Here is a 17,500-nt window from a genome sequence, read left to right as displayed (position 1 = left end):
TGTGCCTGTGTGCCATCTTTATAATATAACATATCATAAAGCAAACATAGCATGACAATGTAATGTATAATTCCGGCTCCCTCTATTCTTCTCTCCACTGCTGCAGCTCAAGTAACATGCAGAAAGTTGCATCCCCAACAGGCCACAGTGTATCTTGCTTTCTTCCTCCCAGCTCGCCTCTTTCACCCCCCCTAATTAGATGTAGAGATTACAGGTGAAGTGAAGTGCCCTTGAGCAAGGCATTGAACCCCTACCATGACATGTTCTATGAGCAGGGTGTGGCTGTAAACAAGCATCTGGAGCTTAGTCCACTTCCCTGGGTAAACAAAAAGAACTTTGCTTTGCTTTGCTTGATGATGATGGTGATGTTTCTCTCCCACTTTGTGTTTTTCACCCCTGTTTTTAACCCATTTTGGACTGAGGTCGATTAAAAACAAACATTTTTCTGAAAAACCCATGTCAGTGGTGCTCAACCTTTTTCATGCATGTCAAGGTCCCCCAGAATTATCTTTATTGGACCCCCATCTCAAAATCTGTTGTTCCAGGGACCCCCCCAGAAGCCAATATTTTAGTTAAAAATGCTATGAAATATATATTCAAAGATTTGCGGACCCTTTTACACGACCTTTCAAAAATAGCAGACCTACAAGCTCGTATAGCGTGCCACTAGGTGGCGCGCTAGGATCTTGTAGATCTGCTATTTTTCAATAGCTAAAGTATAACAGAATGCTTAAAACACCAACCCGCCCCAAAATCGGTTAAAAGGTCCCTTTCCTGTACTTTTCAACTTGAAACCCCTTCAAAAACTAGGAGAGACTTCGAGGGGAAAGTGTCAAGTGTTGAATAAATGTCCCTGGACCTAATAAGTGGTCTCTACTCCAACCCTCCTCCCTCCTCTCACCTCCCTTCCTCAGGTACTGGAACTGGAAGGCGTGGTTCCTGTAGCGGGTCCCCGGCACCCAGCTGAAGTTGACGGACGTCTCCCCGGCCACCAGAGTGATGTTGGACGGAGGGACTGGATGGGGAGGCACAGGAAGGACAGAATGAGACAGTCAGAGGAGAGGATCATGGTGAGGCACAGGAGGGACAGAATGAGACAGTCAGAGGACAGGGTGGTGAGGCACAGGAGGGACAGAATGAGACAGTCAGAGGACAGGATGGTGAGACACAGGAGGGACAGAATGAGACAGTCAGAGGAGAGGATCAGGGTGAGGCACAGGAGGGACAGAATGAGACAGTCAGAGGACAGGATGGTGAGACACAGGAGGGACAGAATGAGACAGTCAGAGGAGAGGATCAGGGTGAGACACAGGAGGGACAGAATGAGACAGTCAGAGGAGAGGATCAGGGTGAGACACAGGAGGGACAGAATGAGACAGTCAGAGGAGAGGATGGTGAGGCACAGGAGGGACAGAATGAGACAGTCAGAGGACAGGATGGTGAGGCACAGGAGGGACAGAATGACAGTCAGAGGACAGGATGGTGAGGCACAGGAGGGACAGAATGAGACAGTCAGAGGACAGGATCATGGTGAGGCACAGGAGGGACAGAATGAGACAGTCAGAAGGAGAGGCGCTTTGGAATGGGAATAAGAAAATGGAAATGTACTGTAACTCTGCAAACTGTTAATAAATATTTGAATCAATCAATCAATTCAAGAAAGAATAACGGTCCAGGACACTGGCACAGACAGATGTTTATAACATTACACACAAGTATAGCTTCTATAGCACGTTACAGGCAAACTATTCTTTGATTCTCTGATTTTGTTTTTGTTTTTCTTCTTGTATAGTATGTTTTACATTTTTATTGCTGCTATAATGTCTGAGAAAACCAGAACAAAAGACTCGTACCGGAACTGTACACAAGATTAAAGAAATAAAGTCTAAAACAATCACACGTGTCTTAACACATTCTGGGCAGGAACCCATTTTGGTGTATGTTAGCACTATGTTATGCTTTAGCTATTGGAAAAACAGCAGATCTACAAGCTACAAGCTCTATGAGCTTGTAGGTCTGCTAAAAATCGAAGACACTTTTAGAATCTGATCTCAGGTCAGAATGGGTTAATAATGAAAGTGTCAGGATGTAATAGACATTTTTAGAATCTGATCTCAGGTCAGAATGGGTTAATAAAGAAACTGTCAGGATGTAATAGACGATTTTTAGAATCTGATCTCAGGTCAGAATGGGTGAATTCCCTGTAATGTCACCTCCGTCCAGCAGGGTGGAGCCCTTCCGCGTGATGGCGGGTCCGTCCCCGGCGGCCGTGCGGCCGCTCACTTTGAAGACGTAGCCGCTGCGAGGATCCAGGTTGTCCAGCTCCAGGTAGGTCACGGTGGGGTCGCGTATTATCGACATCTTCACGTCCTGGTTCTCCACCTCTGTGGACGGACGGACAGACAGACAGATAGTTTAGTTTGGTTTAGTTTAGTTTTGGTTTATTTATTTAGCATATAGTACAAAAAATAGACAATAACATATCAAAGAAACAAAAATACAATGCAAGGAAAGGAAGAAGCCAGAAGGCTTATATGGAATCCTTTCCTGAAGGAAGAGGTCATTGGTTTAAAAAATTAAAAGTTCATAAAGAACAGTACATAAATCTACAAGTTGTCAAAGGGGGGCAGCTGTGCAGTAAATAAAAAATAAAAACACAGACTGCACAGAAAACAGAAATAAACAATACAACAAAACACACAAAAGAAAATATAACGCATGAAGGTAAAACATGTAATCTACAGGAGAGGAAAGAATAAGTTCATTATTCAAGGGGAAGTGGGCATAGTAGTGACAAAAGAAACAACAACAACGGTGTTCTGTAAACGTACCCCGTTGATACTGTACAATGTACTCCAGCAGGATTCCGTTGGTTTGGATCGGAGGAGTCCAGTGAAGAGTTAGTTCCGTCTCTGACGGGCTCTCAAACGTCAAGGACGCGGGAGGATCAGGAACTATACGCAGCAATGCGCACGGGAACACACACACACACACACACACACACACACACACACACACACCGCTGTCAATCTCGCGTCACCACTGATACAAACCGAAATACACATTGATGAACATCTTTGTTGGTACTGTAACTGCTGTACAACCACATGTACTTTAGAATAATAATAATAATAATAATCTTTATTGTCCCGAAGGATATTTGTCTTCACATGTACTTTAGAATGTCACTGCACAACATACCTTTTAAGCATTGCTTTTAACTATAGGTCATATCATTAATCCATGGTTTACTCCTGTCTATTCTTCATGATTTTAAACGTTTACTCACTCGCAGACTTTCACCATTAAATGGACTGGTCTTGCTGAATTCCTACATTGCTAATGATTGTCCTCACCTCCTTCTGGCGTGCTGAAGGGCTTCGGCTGCGACGGAGGGCCGTCCCCTTTGCTGTTGAACACGGCGACGGACACCTCGTACCGCGAATAGAGCCGGAGTCCTGGCACCTCCGCGGACGTCTTCATACCGAGCACCTCCACCAGCCGGCTCTGCTCCTCCTCCTCCTCCTCCCTGACCTCTGTCTCCATGTCGTTGTGCATCTGTCCCAGGGCTCTCCTGCCCCGCTCTCCCTGGAAACCCAGTCTTTTGATGTAGATCTGAACGGTGACGAGAGAGAAAGAGAAGGAGAGAGCAGGGGACAAGCAAGCACATGAAGGGACACATAAAGGAGAGAGAGAGAGAGAATGGTAAGAATGTGGAGAAAACATTACATTCTAGAACTAATGCACTTTCCAAAGATTTGCTCTGATATTTTGCAGTTGACTGGGTTTGCTGTACATTAAGAATATCAAATCGTGTGGATCTCGGGACCCACATGGGAACGGCCAGACAAGGACATCAGTGATCTATGACGCCTGTGACATTTCTGTGATGTCTGACTTCAACTGACGTACAGTACATACAGTATGTACTGGAGATACTGGAGATTCTGTGGCCTATACTGGCAGTTTTTACAAGAAACGTAGCGCTAATCAGTCCGGCAGTTTGTGAGACTATAGCAACTTTCTAGATGTTTCCTGCAGGGCAATGCCGTACAAAAGGTTACTAAAGAAGTACTGGTTTAAAAAACGTTTAGGTTTAAAGCAATAAATTGAATCATATCAAAGCATCCCTCTCAGATGTTTCCCCAGTACAGAGAAAGCCATTGTTTCCCTGTAGACTTTGGGGGGGGGGGGGGGTGTAGCTGTTACCTTGTATCCGAGCAGCAGTCCTCGCACCCACTGGGCATGTTCCCATGTCACTCTGACCGTGCTGTTTATCACAGTCACGTCCACCTCACCCGGAGCCTCCAGAGGCTCTAAGAGAGAGGAGGTTTGGATTAGCGAAACATATGGATGAGGGGCCATGTGAATGAGTAGATGGGAAAGACAGAGGAGAGAAGAGGAGAGGAGAGGAGAGGAGAGGAGAGGAGAGGAGAGGAGAGGAGAGGAGAGGAGAAGAGAAGAGAAGAGAAGAGAAGAGAAGAGAAGAGAAGAGAAGAGAAGAGAAGAGAAGAGAAGAGAAGAGAAGAGAAGAGAAGAGAAGAGAAGAGAAGAGAAGAGAAGAGAAGAGAAGAGAAGAGAAGAGAACTTTTTTATAAAGATAAACAATCTCACCATGTGTTGCACATGTGCGCTGCTGTTTTAGCTGATAGTTTATAGTGTAAGTCTATTTGTGTTCACTTTATTCTATCTTTCAAAGAAACCGGATGTCTATTGCACTGAAAACAGCAGATTTACAAGCTCACAACATGTCGCAATGCGGCGTGTTGAGAGCTTGTAGAGCTGCTATTTGGGGTCATTAGTCCTACAACTACAACCTATCTCAAACCCTCACCCTAAACCTAACCTCCCACGGGGCAGCACACCTAAACCTAACCTTAACCCTGCATGTCTAACCAATGACTATAGTCTAAACTAAGTATGCACCCCGCTAGGGGCCGTGCTGCCGACTTACACAACCAAGTGTAAATCAGGTGAAATCAAAGTTAAATTAGATCCTCAACATGGAATTTTGCATCCTTAGCATTCAGCAGATTAAAAGTGTGACATGGCCTGAGCCGTGGCTCAGCGGTCCAGGCACCTCGGCCGGTAATCCAGTCTGACCACAGGTGTGCCACAGGTTTGACTCCCGATCCCGACGGCCTTTACTGCATGTCTTCCCCCCCATCTCTCTCTCCCCAATTCCTGTCAGCCTATACTGTCTGTCCCTCCATAAAAAAATAAAGGCAAAAGCCACAAAAAAACATTGAAAAATAAATAAAGTGTGACATCACGTACCGGCCTCTCCAGAGTATCCAATCTCAGCGACAGGTGCGAGTCCCTCTCCCTGCGTGTTGACGGCCTGGACTTTGATCTCAAACGGCGTGTAGGCCTCCGTGCCGTTCACGAGGAGCGGCGGAGCCAGCGCGTAGCTGTGGTGCCAGTCATGGCTCTGACCCTCCGCCTCACGCCACGACACCTTGTACTGGAAGCCTGGACCGTTGTGCATGCGCCTCTTCATCTCCTACACACACACACACACACACACACACACACACACAGGTCAACTCATGCACAGTAGCAACTTAACCCATTCTGACCTGAGATCAGATTCATACGAGGTTTCCACTGGACACACACACACTGGTCTGATTAACCCATTCTGACCTGAGATCAGATTCTAAAAATGTCAGTCGCTCTTCGATTTTTCAAAAATAGCAGACCTGCAAGCTCATAGCGCGCCACTCGGTGGCGCGCTATGAGCTTGTAGATCTGCTATTTTTCAATAGCTAAAGCATAACATGATGCTAACACCAAAATGGGGGTTCCCGTTCAGAATGGGTTAACATACTGCACTCCAAGATACAGTATGTCAGCTAGAAGTATGATAAATGTGGTCATTACATTTCATTAACTAATCAAAATGTTGGCGATTGCTCAAATATACTTTCACACCACCATAACTTTGTAAAAATGAAAAATGATATTCCCATGCTCTACATTTTTCGGGGAGTCGTGCAATCAAACCGAAAACACTCAAGTCAAAAGGTGTACAACACAGTGAGTTATATGTGTGTAGATTTGACTGTGTAATGGTTAAGATGACATTATGTGTTCAGATGAGAATGACATCAGTGGTCAAACGTTCAACAAATAGCAATCAAAAGTAACCAGGTTACTAATTTTGGAGGCTAATTTTGATTAAGTCATAGATCTTCTGTAATGGATTGCATTTCGAAAAGTAACCTTCCCAAACCCACATGTCAAGAGAGTCACACCAAGATACCCATGCATGTACCTGTCTAAATACTTCCTTAAATGTTAACGAAGTCCACACCCACAACACCAGAGGGAGTGCAACAAACCATGTACAACCCAGATTCGACAACAAACAAGGGACTCAATTATTTTCGCTCCTATATGCCACCAAAATGTGGAACGCCCTACCAACAGTCATCAAGACATGTGAATCCCTTGACTCCTTCAAAACCGCTCTCAAAGGGCACCTACGGATGGATGGCTGCAATTCAAAACTGGCCCCGTAAAATCTGAATCCCCCTTTTCCCCTCACTGTATATGTTTCTTTTCCCTTTTTGCTTCTTTTATGATGAATTCCTGTTCTTTGACTATATAGAAGTGTCTATTTGTACGTCTCTAAATGTTTTGATGAATTGAACATGGTGGACCCTCTTGTAAACAAGTGTAATGCTTAATTGGGTCGTCCAACTCACAGTTAACAGTCTTTGTGTTGAGTTTGTGCTTGAAATGTATACTGTAATTCTGCAAACTGTTAATAAATATTTAAATCAATCAATCAAAAGTCATCATACTTACTTTCCACTCAATGATCAGAGTTCCTGGCTCCATGGAGTTACTCCGCACATGACTGGGGTTTGTGTCTGGAACTATAGGGGACATCATAGTGTGGTTAAGACCGCAGGATGTGAGGTCCAAAAAGTGCACGGCAATAAGCAAATGAAACCTGTTTTCAGATGGGGGTCTCGGAGGCCAATTACAGATCATTTTTGGGGTCCTTGACATGAAAAATATTGAGTGATATAGGCCTACAAACATAGGTATTTCAGAAAACTGTCAGGATTTAGAAGAATCTTTTTTCCAGGCCTAAATGGGTTAAACTCAACAGTGTAGCTACTCTATTCTCACCAGCAGGTGGCGTGTCATGGGATTCGGACTCTTGGCTGGGATCACTGTGGCCAAACTCGTTGACTCCGACGACCCGGAAGTGGTACTTGGAGTACGGCTGGAGGCTCAACTCCAGGTGGTTGATGTCTCCGGAGACCTCCCTCCACCTCTCCCAGCTCTCCTGAGACGCCTCTTCTGTGAGCTGCTCCTCCTGCGCCTCTACGTGGAACTCTGATACATGAAGAAGAGGATTTCTTTAAGAAATACATACATTTTGAGGATTATACCACGGTTGATATAATGTACAGTACACTGACTGTATATTAGTTAGGACCCTCTGATCTTCAATCCTTTTCTATATATCTTTTTTTTTTATCCCACCATTTTGTAACCCATTTTTCACCCCTGTGTCAATCATCTAATGTGATCCTGGGCTCTACACATCCTCCGCCAACCTAGTCCCCATATATGGGGGACAAGGGGAGATCAACGGACTTGAACTCATGCTTCCTTCATGCCTGAGTGTCCAGGTTGCTCCTTTACACCTGACAGGGGGGTGTTTCCCTGGTTGGACGTAGCGCGTGGAAGGAACACGTTATTCCAACCAGTTCCTTTCCCCTCCATCGGGCGCCTCGGCTGGCCAGGGGGAGGTAGTTTAGTGACCAGGATTACTGCATGTTTTTGTGAGGGTACCACTACCTACCCTAGGGGACACGGGGAGAACATGCAAACTCCACACAGAAAGGCCCTTTCGTCAACCCCGCCTCGGGTATGGGCACTGATGGACGCGGAGGAGGAAACACGCCGCCAGCACCCACAGCGTCCAGAGCGGGAATCGAACCGAGCTGTGAGGCGACAGCACTACCAACTGTGCCACCGTGCCCCCCCTTCAATCCTTTTCATATCAAGGCCCGTTATTTATTCATCATTTGAGCCACGCACATACCACCCATTTGATGAGATTTAGCCTCTCGCGGACCAGATTAGTCTATAGATTAGAGTCTGTAATCCTTCTAAATCTAAAGTGATGTTTTAGTTCTTGCTATTCCAATTTGGGCGGGGGAGATATTATGCTTTGAGCTTCTCAAAGGCCTTCTTCTAGAGATCTAGGGCTCCATTTTCGTCACCGCTAAACCCCTTATCCCTAAACTTCTTTTTGTTTTACTATTTTTGCAAAACATTTTTGAATAGTTAAAATGGCCAGTCTACAAGCTCACAACGTGTCAGTGTAGATTGGCTAGTTGAACTATTTAGGGATAAGGGGTTTAGCGGTGACGAAAATGGAGCCCCTAGACGGCTCACCCATAGCCACTCAGCCATTTTATTTTATTTTATTTTTTATTGTTTTTATTTAACCTTTATTTAACCAGTAAAAACCACATTGAGACTGAAGTCTCTTTTACAAGTGTGAACTGGCCAAGACAAGAGGCAAAATACAGTAAGTGACACAGCTCACAGAGCTCTGCCAGTAACAAAAAATACACAACCAAAAACACGACAGACATACAATGCTCATAAATACAGTACCCACTACCGAAGAAGCTCAAAGGGAGAACAGGAACGCGACCAATAAGGACTAATAAATAAAAACTAAGCAACGGAAATTGCTTGGACGGTGCCATGTATAGTATAGAGCAGAGGTGGGCAACTTTGACAATAGAGAGGGCCACAATATTTCCACACTCACTCCAGTGCCAATTAAAAATTGGCAAAAAAAAATATTCAGGATTTAAATTCAAATATAGCAAAAATAGCTGATCTACAAGCTCAAAATGCGTCGCAATGCGACGCATTTTGAGCTTGTAGATCGGCTATTTTTGCTATATTTGAATTGAAATCCTGAATATTTTTTTTTGCCAATTTTTAATTGGAATATTGAAGTAAAAGTTTTATTGAATTTCAAATGGATTTAGTTATAGTTATCTTATAACTTTATGAATTAAATACAAATACATTGGACATAAAAAAAGAGAAGACGATAACATTGTAATACTAGTAATTAACTGAAATCAATAATATATCAATATGAGGGCCGGATTGCGTGATGGTGGGGGTGGCATGTGGCCCCTGAGCCCCCAGTCGCCCGTGTATGGCATAGACACCAAGCCCCCAGTAAGGCTATCCAACGTTGAAGCTGCCACTACCTACTGGCAAAATGTGGAACTGCGGCACTTCAATGGAAATGGACGGACGTTCAGGCGTAAGCCCGGATTGGCTAGGCTAGGCTAAACTTCCGCTTGCTCGAGCCATTGAGTTATAATTGTACTTCCGGCAGTCTTCCGGGTGCTTCAAAACACCACTGAGCAACTAACACTGAAATGAATAGCGGGGGGGCTAACGCTCCGGTTCGGTCTCTATCCTTTAACTACTCCATGATAGACACACCAGTCACACTGAAAACTGGAGCCTTTTCCCTGAGTGACGGACACAGATAGACAGACTACTGTCGCAACACACCGGCTTCACAGATTGGCCAGAGGCGTCACATGACGTTTGTACCACTGTAGAGATATAAGAGATAGCGTGTGGTTGACAGAACTGCATTCTGGGACAGAGACGGAGAGACAGAACTGCATTGTGGGACAGAGAAGCAAGAACAGCCTGACGTTAGAATGATCCGCTGGTCCGTCCGTCTGAAAGGAGGACCGGAGAGATGGCTCAATGCATCTGTGGTGCTGCAGGACAAGCTGTACTGCTTTGGAGGAGACAGTGATCACATTGATGTTAACGTCTTCAACACAGTGTCTTTATGCTGGAGGAAGCTGATCCCAGGAAGAGGAGGAGGACACCACCTAGAGGTTCCATCCAGGCGCGCTGGCCACACAGCTGTGTCGGTTGAAGATATAGTCTACATCTGGGGAGGCTTTCCTTACTGCAATGTGCTTTATGCATTTGGTGTTGACGCCTACAGATGGTTCAAACCCAAGGTTTCTGGCACTGTTCCAGAGGAGAGGTACGACCACTCAGCCTGTGTGTTGGAGAAGGTCATGTTTATACATGGAGGATCCACCAAGCTGACTGGATGGACTTCTGACATGTACAAGTTGGACACCAGCACGATGGTCTGGACTTTAATTAAAACCAGAGGAACTCAACCTACTGCTAGGCCTACATACTTTCACTCTGCCACCATCATCGGGACAAAGATGTTTGCTTTCGGGGGGAATCAGTACCCCCTCAGAGTGTTTGACACAGAGACCAACCTCTGGCTGAGCCCACCATCGCCTCATCTAGAAGGACGCTGCTATTCTTCAGCATTTACCTACAATGGAGAGCTGTACAAATTTGGTGGCTGGAACAATATTGATGTGTGTAAATTCAGTCTAGAGACCTTCTCCTGGAAGAAGGTTGAGCCCAAGGGAAAGGTCCGGGTCCGATGTATGAGATATGCCGCTGCATGCAAGGTGGGAGATCGTGTCTTCCTCTTTGGAGGAGACAACACCCCTGATAACCTGTATGTCTTAGACTTCAATCCTAGCCTCAAGACATTATGTAAGCTAGCAGTTATTCAGAACGGTCTGGAGCAGTCTGAGCTCACACACGACATCAGGTGGGAACTGGCAGCCATGACAACCAACAATAACAACCCGACGACGCCGACATGATAAAAGCATGCCTACGATAAAGAAGGAAATATAAATAATAAAAATCACACCCGTGTGAAGTGAGGGGCGCTAATATATTAAAGTCTAACTCAGTCATGTTGATTAGGTGATGTAAAACAAACGGTGCCAACACAAACATTAAACGCCATTAACAATAAAGAGACAATATGACGTAAACGACACATTATGGCGTAAATGTTCCATTCATTGTCAATGCGTTTACTAAACAAACTTTGAACTAAAGACAAACATTAAATAAAACGGCAAAAAAAAAATTACACTGTGAAGTGAGCGGTGCCTTTGACTTGTTTGTCTGGGGCACCCGTCACAACTGCCCCTCCCTACCTACGCTACCCTACCCTACCCTGCCATTTTTTTATTGGAATCCTGAAGTCTTTTTTTTTTCTTTTTTTTTCAAATGCATTTAGTTATAGTTATGTTAACTTTATGAATGAAATACAAATACATTGGACATAAAAAAAACTAGACAATAACATTGTAATGCTAGTAATGAGCTGAAATCAATAATAGATCAATGTTCGGATATTAACCTGAGGGCCGCATTACATGATGGTGAGGGCCGCATGTGGCCCCCGGGCCCCCAGTTGCCCATGTATGGTATAGAGCCACAACATAATAATCGAACTCTGGTTATCGGGGGAAATTGTGTTATTGCGAGCCATATAAACACTTTGATGGAATCATCATGTTATTCCGCTTGCCGTATCCACATCAATTGGAGTCTTGTGTGAGCTGACACGCAGTCACTGATTTTATCGATGCACTTCAGCCATGGACACAAGCTTCAAAATAGACTTGTACTGTCTCACAGTGCACTCACTGAAACAAATGACACATCGGAGAGAATAGAAGCATTTCCCAATAATGAGAAGGTGGGCCTAATTTAGCCACTCAACCATGGTGTCCATGTTTTGGGCAGCTTTCAAAATGATCAGCTCTACCGGCTCACAACGTGTTGCGATTGTTGTGAGCTTGTTGGTCAGCAAAATCTTTGCTAATTTTGTCCAACGTCGTCATACACAACAAAGTTTAAAACGGGGTTTTTTATCGCCGCTTTCATGTTTTGCACGCAAGTCCTGAAATCTTTGCTGTTGAGCGACAACAGAGAGCGTGTTGGGAAGACAATCTATTTGAGGTTCAACAAACAGCACCGATCTTGTCAACCAGTATGGCTGTTCTAACCTCACTAAATGTCTCAATAGAAGAGCAGTTAGTTAGAACTGTATTATCAAACGCTACCATACGGATCGGTGAAAAGGACATTGATTCATACAAACGAGTTATGGATTGCAGTTTTAAGAGGTTAATAATCATGTGTTCTGTGTATCGACAGTACATACCGTAAACGGCTGAAGTATTTACTGTACATGGTTCAAAACAACTTTAATGGTTGTTTTGAACCATAACACTTCAACTGAACGACCCTGATCATTCACAGTGACCAGAGCTTCATGTGCATGCACACGTATAGTGATTGATTTCTTGTTACAGTAAGACACGTAAGACACAAATGGACAAAGGACACACAGCTCAATATGATTAAGGCGGTGATCATGTACTGACGTCGTACGTTCAGTCTATCAAATCCTAAAATAATTGAATTTATGAGAAGAGCATGTGTGTGTGTGTGTGTGTGTGTGTGTGTGTGTGTGTGTGTGTGTGTGTGTGTGTGTGTGTGTGTGCGTGCGTGCTCAGGGCGGGTCTGCAATTGGGTGGATTGCAAAAGACAAATGCACAAAAGCTGCCTTAAATACTGTTCTGTCTCAGCTACTATGGTCTATGGGCAGTCTGTCTATCTGGAGAAGGCGTTGTTTCATTTATCCTTAGGTGGCTTAAAAAACCCAAAACAAACATCCTGTCTAGTAGTGTCAAGTAATAGTATGTGTCATCAATGTGCTATATATATTTTTTTTTCTTTTCCCTCTGTGTGTTACGCGTGTGCAGCAGTTAGGACCATATTATAATGTAACCTAATTCTGATCAGTGTTTGGGTCTATTGTATTACGCCTCTTGTGCAGATCCAAATGAAATTATTCAAATGTGTGTGTGTGTGTGTGTGTGTGTGTGTGTGTGTGTGCGTGCGTGCGTGTGTGTGTCTGTGCGTGTGTTTTCAGTACCTGTGATAGGACCGTTGTGTGAGCGTCCCGGTATCCAGCTGAGGGTCAGACTGTGTGTGTGTGTGTGTGTGTGTGTGTGTGTGTGTGTGTGTGTGTGCGTGCGTGTGTGTGTGTGTGTCTGTGCATGTGTTTTCAGTACCTGTGATAGGACCGTTGTGTGAGCGTCCCGGTATCCAGCTGAGGGTGAGACTGCGGTCCTGCATGTCAGACAGGGCCAGCGCGTAGGGCGGGGCCGGGCGATCTGCGGCGGGGACAAACAATACAGATATAATAATAAATACAGTAGTGTTGTTTTTATAATACATACAGTAGTGTTGTTTTTGGCAGCAAACTTCTATTTTAGTTTTAGTCGTTGTGTCTTGAATAGTTTTCACTTATGTAGTTTTAGTCACATTTTTTTTGTCACCCGGAATGTTCCTAGTGCTTAGTCTAGTTTTAGTCGACTAAATGTCATACGATTTTAGTCGACTAAATCCTACAGTTGATTTAGTCGACTAGAATGTGTTTTGACAGGCCTTGATGTCGTTGTAATGACATATCTTGACATATCTACAATCTCGCAACGTGTCGCAGTATTTTCAGCATGCAACCCAGCATAAAACTGGATCTCTCTGGTCCACTAGTCCCTTCCTAACAATTTAGTCTAGTTCTTTATTTCTTGACGAAATTGTCAGTATATTTAGTCTTGGTTTTAGTCATCGTAGATTCGTTTTTATTTAGTTTTAGTCAGTGAAAAAAAGGTAGTCGACGAACATTTTTCGTCTTAGTTTTAGTCGACGGAAACAACACTGATACAGTATACGTAATACAGTACACATACATACACACACACACATACACAAACGTACACATACACACACACACGTTTTACTCACCCACTACAGTGATGGAGCCAGTGGCCTCTACGTTGTCCAGTTCAGTGATGACCTCACAGGAATACAGCCCGCTGTCCTCCAACTCCAAGTCTTTCACTAGCAGGGTTCCATTTCTTAAGACGTTGAACCTTAAGAGAAGCATGGCATGGCGATTCTGTCACTACAGGGTTCCATTTCATTTAAAGACAGTGTATACCTCATAAAAGGCACACGACAAACCTGTGACTATAGCAGGGGTTTAATTTCTTAAAGACATGATTGATTGATTGATTGATTGATTGAAGTATTTATTAACAGTTTGCAGAATCACAGTAGGCCTACATTTCAAGCACAACTCAATACAAACACGGTTGACTGCAGGACGACACGACACCATAAAGCATCACACTTGTTTTCAATTCATCATAACATTTAGAGACGTACAATTATACACGTATACGTCCCATAAGAAGACGGCCCTATACCTATGAATTGAATTAATATGTTAATGAATCAATGGATCAATCAATCAATACGTTACTAAATAATTGAAGTTCCCACAGCAACGGCTTGTAAACATTGTACAGAGAGAGGCCAGTGAAGGTGTTTGAGTAGTAGGGCTGCCGTAATTGTCCAAAAAATGGATTCGGATATTCGTTTTAAAAACCCACGTGGATTCGAGCAATTCGAGCCATTCGGATTTCGATTTAAATTCGAGCCATTCGGATTTTTTAATAATTATATTTACACCAATACAACCTGAGACATAACATTTAAGATCGCATTGCTGGCGCAACTCTCTCTCTCTCTCCGCGCATTGTTGTTGCTGAAAACTGAGTTGGAACACAACGCATAGCCTACACTTTTTATAATTTCCTGAAGGATAAAGTCGCTTCATGATTGAAGATTGATGAGTGATAGATCTGTGTGTTGTCTAACAAGCCCAAATTGATTAAATCAATTAATTACCAGCAGCATTATTATTATCTGTGGACTGTGGGTCTGCTGCCGACGTTATGAAACTTTTTAGCTGGCTAGCTGCGCAGCGCTCCGCTGTTATGCTCAAATTAGTGACCCTAAAGAATTCTGAGGCAACGTGGCTGGAGACGAGGCAGCCAATCAGAACTGCGCTGCGCTGCGCTGTATAGTCTGTGTTTAGGAAGAGTGCGAGGCAGATGATTTATTCTTCAATGTATGCCGTTGTCGGCGTGTCGCGTGGCAAATATAACTAATCTACAAGCTCACAAGTCACAACGCTTACCCATGGCACCGAAAACTAATTATAATAATAAATCAAAAAATATTTTTTATTATTATTTTTAATTCGAACCTTAATTTTATATATTCGGTTATTAATTAAAAAAAATGATTCGAAACTATATTCGGATATAGAATATTCGTTGGCAGCACTATTGAGTAGTAAGTAAGTAGCCTTGCCGAGCCATGAGGCCCATAGGGCAGGAGCCTATCTCCTGTTTCTGTAGCGTGAGGCAGCTTGATGTACAAGTACACCCCCCTGGACCTGACGCTAGTATGTCACAGGGACTTATACCCCCAATCCAACACTTGATGCTGAGTGTCAAACAGGGAGGCACTGGGCCCCATTTTTTACAGTCTTTGGTATGACCCGGCCGGGGATCGAACCCCGACCTCCCAGTCTCAGGGCGGACACTCTAACCACACCGCCGCTGAGCTGGTGAAGGTGTTTGAGACGACATCATAAAACAATATGTGTTTACTTCAGTGGATCCAGGTTCTTATGACCGTCTCGTTTCCAGACGATCTGGGGGTGGTCGAGCAGAGGGTCCTTATAGAAGTGACAGTCCAACCGAGAGCTGTTGCCTTTCAAGACGCGCACGTGATGGGGAGCGGCCAATATCACGGTACGATCTGAGAGGACACACAAACAAGATACAGTAGGTGTGTAAGCAATGGTTGGTAATATTTACTCTCGTTTTACACTTCAGCCATTCAAAAAATGGTCGGTCTATAAGCGCAATGGAATGCATTGTGAGCTTGTAGATCGGCTATTTTTCAAACAGTTATTCACATGCCCATGCATTGTCCAAATGTTTAGGCATTAGACGAGTGAAACAGAACACATGAATGATAACCTTACTGTATGGAGGAATGACATACCAAATCTAGATCCAGATTGGAGCTGGGATACAGTGTGGTCTAATGTTGCCCTATCTTCTAGGAATCCTGATCATCAGCAAATTCATCTAAATTCTGTTCATCGGACATACTTAACTCCCCGCAGATTGTGTGCTGTGCGGATTTTAAATAACCATAACTGCACTTTCTGCACTCCGAACACCATAGGTACATTCTTTCATATGGTGTGGGAGTGTCCGGATGTCCTCACATTTTGGAATCTGGTTGCTGCTAAACTTTCGATTATTCTACAAATTAACATTACACCCTCCCCATCTCTATTCTTATTAAACGATGTATCCCAATTGCCTTTAAATAATACCCGTATTCGTGTCTTCTTTGCTGGCGTAACGGCCGCAAAGAAGATGGTTGCTTCGCACTGGAAACCACCTCACACATTGACGTTTCGCCAATGGGCTTTGACCTTTTTAGAAATCATCTATATGGAATTGTCAACAGCAAGATTGCACGGAGCGAAAGAAGTAAACATTGATATTTGGTCTGATATTGCAGATATGGTTAAGGACATGATTTAGTCATTGTTATTTATTTATTTTTCCCTATTGCACAGTGGTAGGAGTCCTGACATTTTATGACATCTTTGGTCCCGGGGGGAGGGGTGGGTGGGATTGTCTGTTTGTTTTTGTGTTCCTTTCTTTTGCTGTTATGTGTTTTAATATGTTTTGTTTTCTTATTTTATTTCATTCATGATGTTAACATGTTTTATTGTGATTTTTTGTCTTTAATAAAAAACAATTGATAACAAAAAATGAATGATAACCTTCATTGCATCAGCAGCAGAATACAAGCAGCTAGATGAGGACAAACAACAGGTGTTTTAAGACTCACTGAGGACCTCCAGGTAAGCGACGATGGAGATGTTGTGGGTCCTGATGGCGCAGGTGTAGGCGCCTCTGTCGTCTCGACTGGCGTTGGACAGCTCTAACATCCCGCTGGTCAACAGCGCCACGCGAGGGTCCGACAGCAGAGGAAGAGACCCCTCGCCTTTCCTGTAGGGAACGCACGCACGCACACGCACGCACGCACACGCACGCACACGCACACACACACGCACACACACACACACACACACACACACACACGCGCACACACACACACAGCTATCATAAACTGTATTGATCGTAAAACTATTTCAAGGTAATAGTCATAAATCCACCTGCTTGGATCAATAGATGTTCTTTGGCCCGATCGATGAATGGATGATAGACGGATGTGAATCAATTAACTAAGTACGCAGACCTGGACAACATGTCCACTGTACTCTCTCTCAATCTATCAATCTACAGTGCAGTTGAGACTGAGAGGGATCAATCTATCAATCTACAGTGCAGTTGAGACTGAGAGGACACACGCCGGAACACAATAGCAGATCTACAAGCTCACAACCGCCTCGCCGAGCCAGGCTGCTATTTTCCCAATATGTATCTGGGGGACCGAGTCAAACAAAATGGGTGATCGTTGTAAGTTACCAGGTATATAGTTTCTCTTTCCAGGGCATTTCGTTTCGTTCATTGGTGTTGAATGATTGCGCCACACTGTGCGTGCCTCCACAACCAGTACAGCACAGCTCTGATCTTTAAAAACACAATACTGTTACAATAGT

At 43.9% G+C, this 17,500-nt stretch overlaps 1 protein-coding gene across 1 annotated transcript in view; it reads right to left on the bottom strand.

Annotated features, from left to right (window-relative positions):
* LOC308316111 (neural cell adhesion molecule L1.1-like) overlaps positions 1-17,500 on the bottom strand; it is a 70,925-nt gene that overhangs the window by 7,612 nt on the left and 45,813 nt on the right. The window contains exons 12-23 of the mRNA XM_080764506.1: positions 16,726-16,886; positions 15,459-15,609; positions 13,741-13,868; positions 13,005-13,106; positions 7,144-7,353; positions 6,814-6,884; positions 5,278-5,503; positions 4,210-4,316; positions 3,357-3,615; positions 2,832-2,954; positions 2,214-2,384; positions 902-1,015 (exon numbers count right to left, since the gene is read on the bottom strand). Of these exons, the coding sequence (XP_080620632.1) occupies positions 902-1,015; positions 2,214-2,384; positions 2,832-2,954; positions 3,357-3,615; positions 4,210-4,316; positions 5,278-5,503; positions 6,814-6,884; positions 7,144-7,353; positions 13,005-13,106; positions 13,741-13,868; positions 15,459-15,609; positions 16,726-16,886 (1,823 nt within the window). The remainder of the gene's footprint in view (positions 1-901; positions 1,016-2,213; positions 2,385-2,831; positions 2,955-3,356; positions 3,616-4,209; positions 4,317-5,277; positions 5,504-6,813; positions 6,885-7,143; positions 7,354-13,004; positions 13,107-13,740; positions 13,869-15,458; positions 15,610-16,725; positions 16,887-17,500) is intronic.

Source organism: Protomyctophum bolini (assembly GCF_963924005.1).
Source record: "Protomyctophum bolini genome assembly, chromosome: 5".
Classification (NCBI taxonomy): domain Eukaryota; kingdom Metazoa; phylum Chordata; class Actinopteri; order Myctophiformes; family Myctophidae; genus Protomyctophum; species Protomyctophum bolini.
Note: the sequence above shows the minus strand (reverse complement) of the source record. Positions and strands in the feature narration are given on the sequence as shown.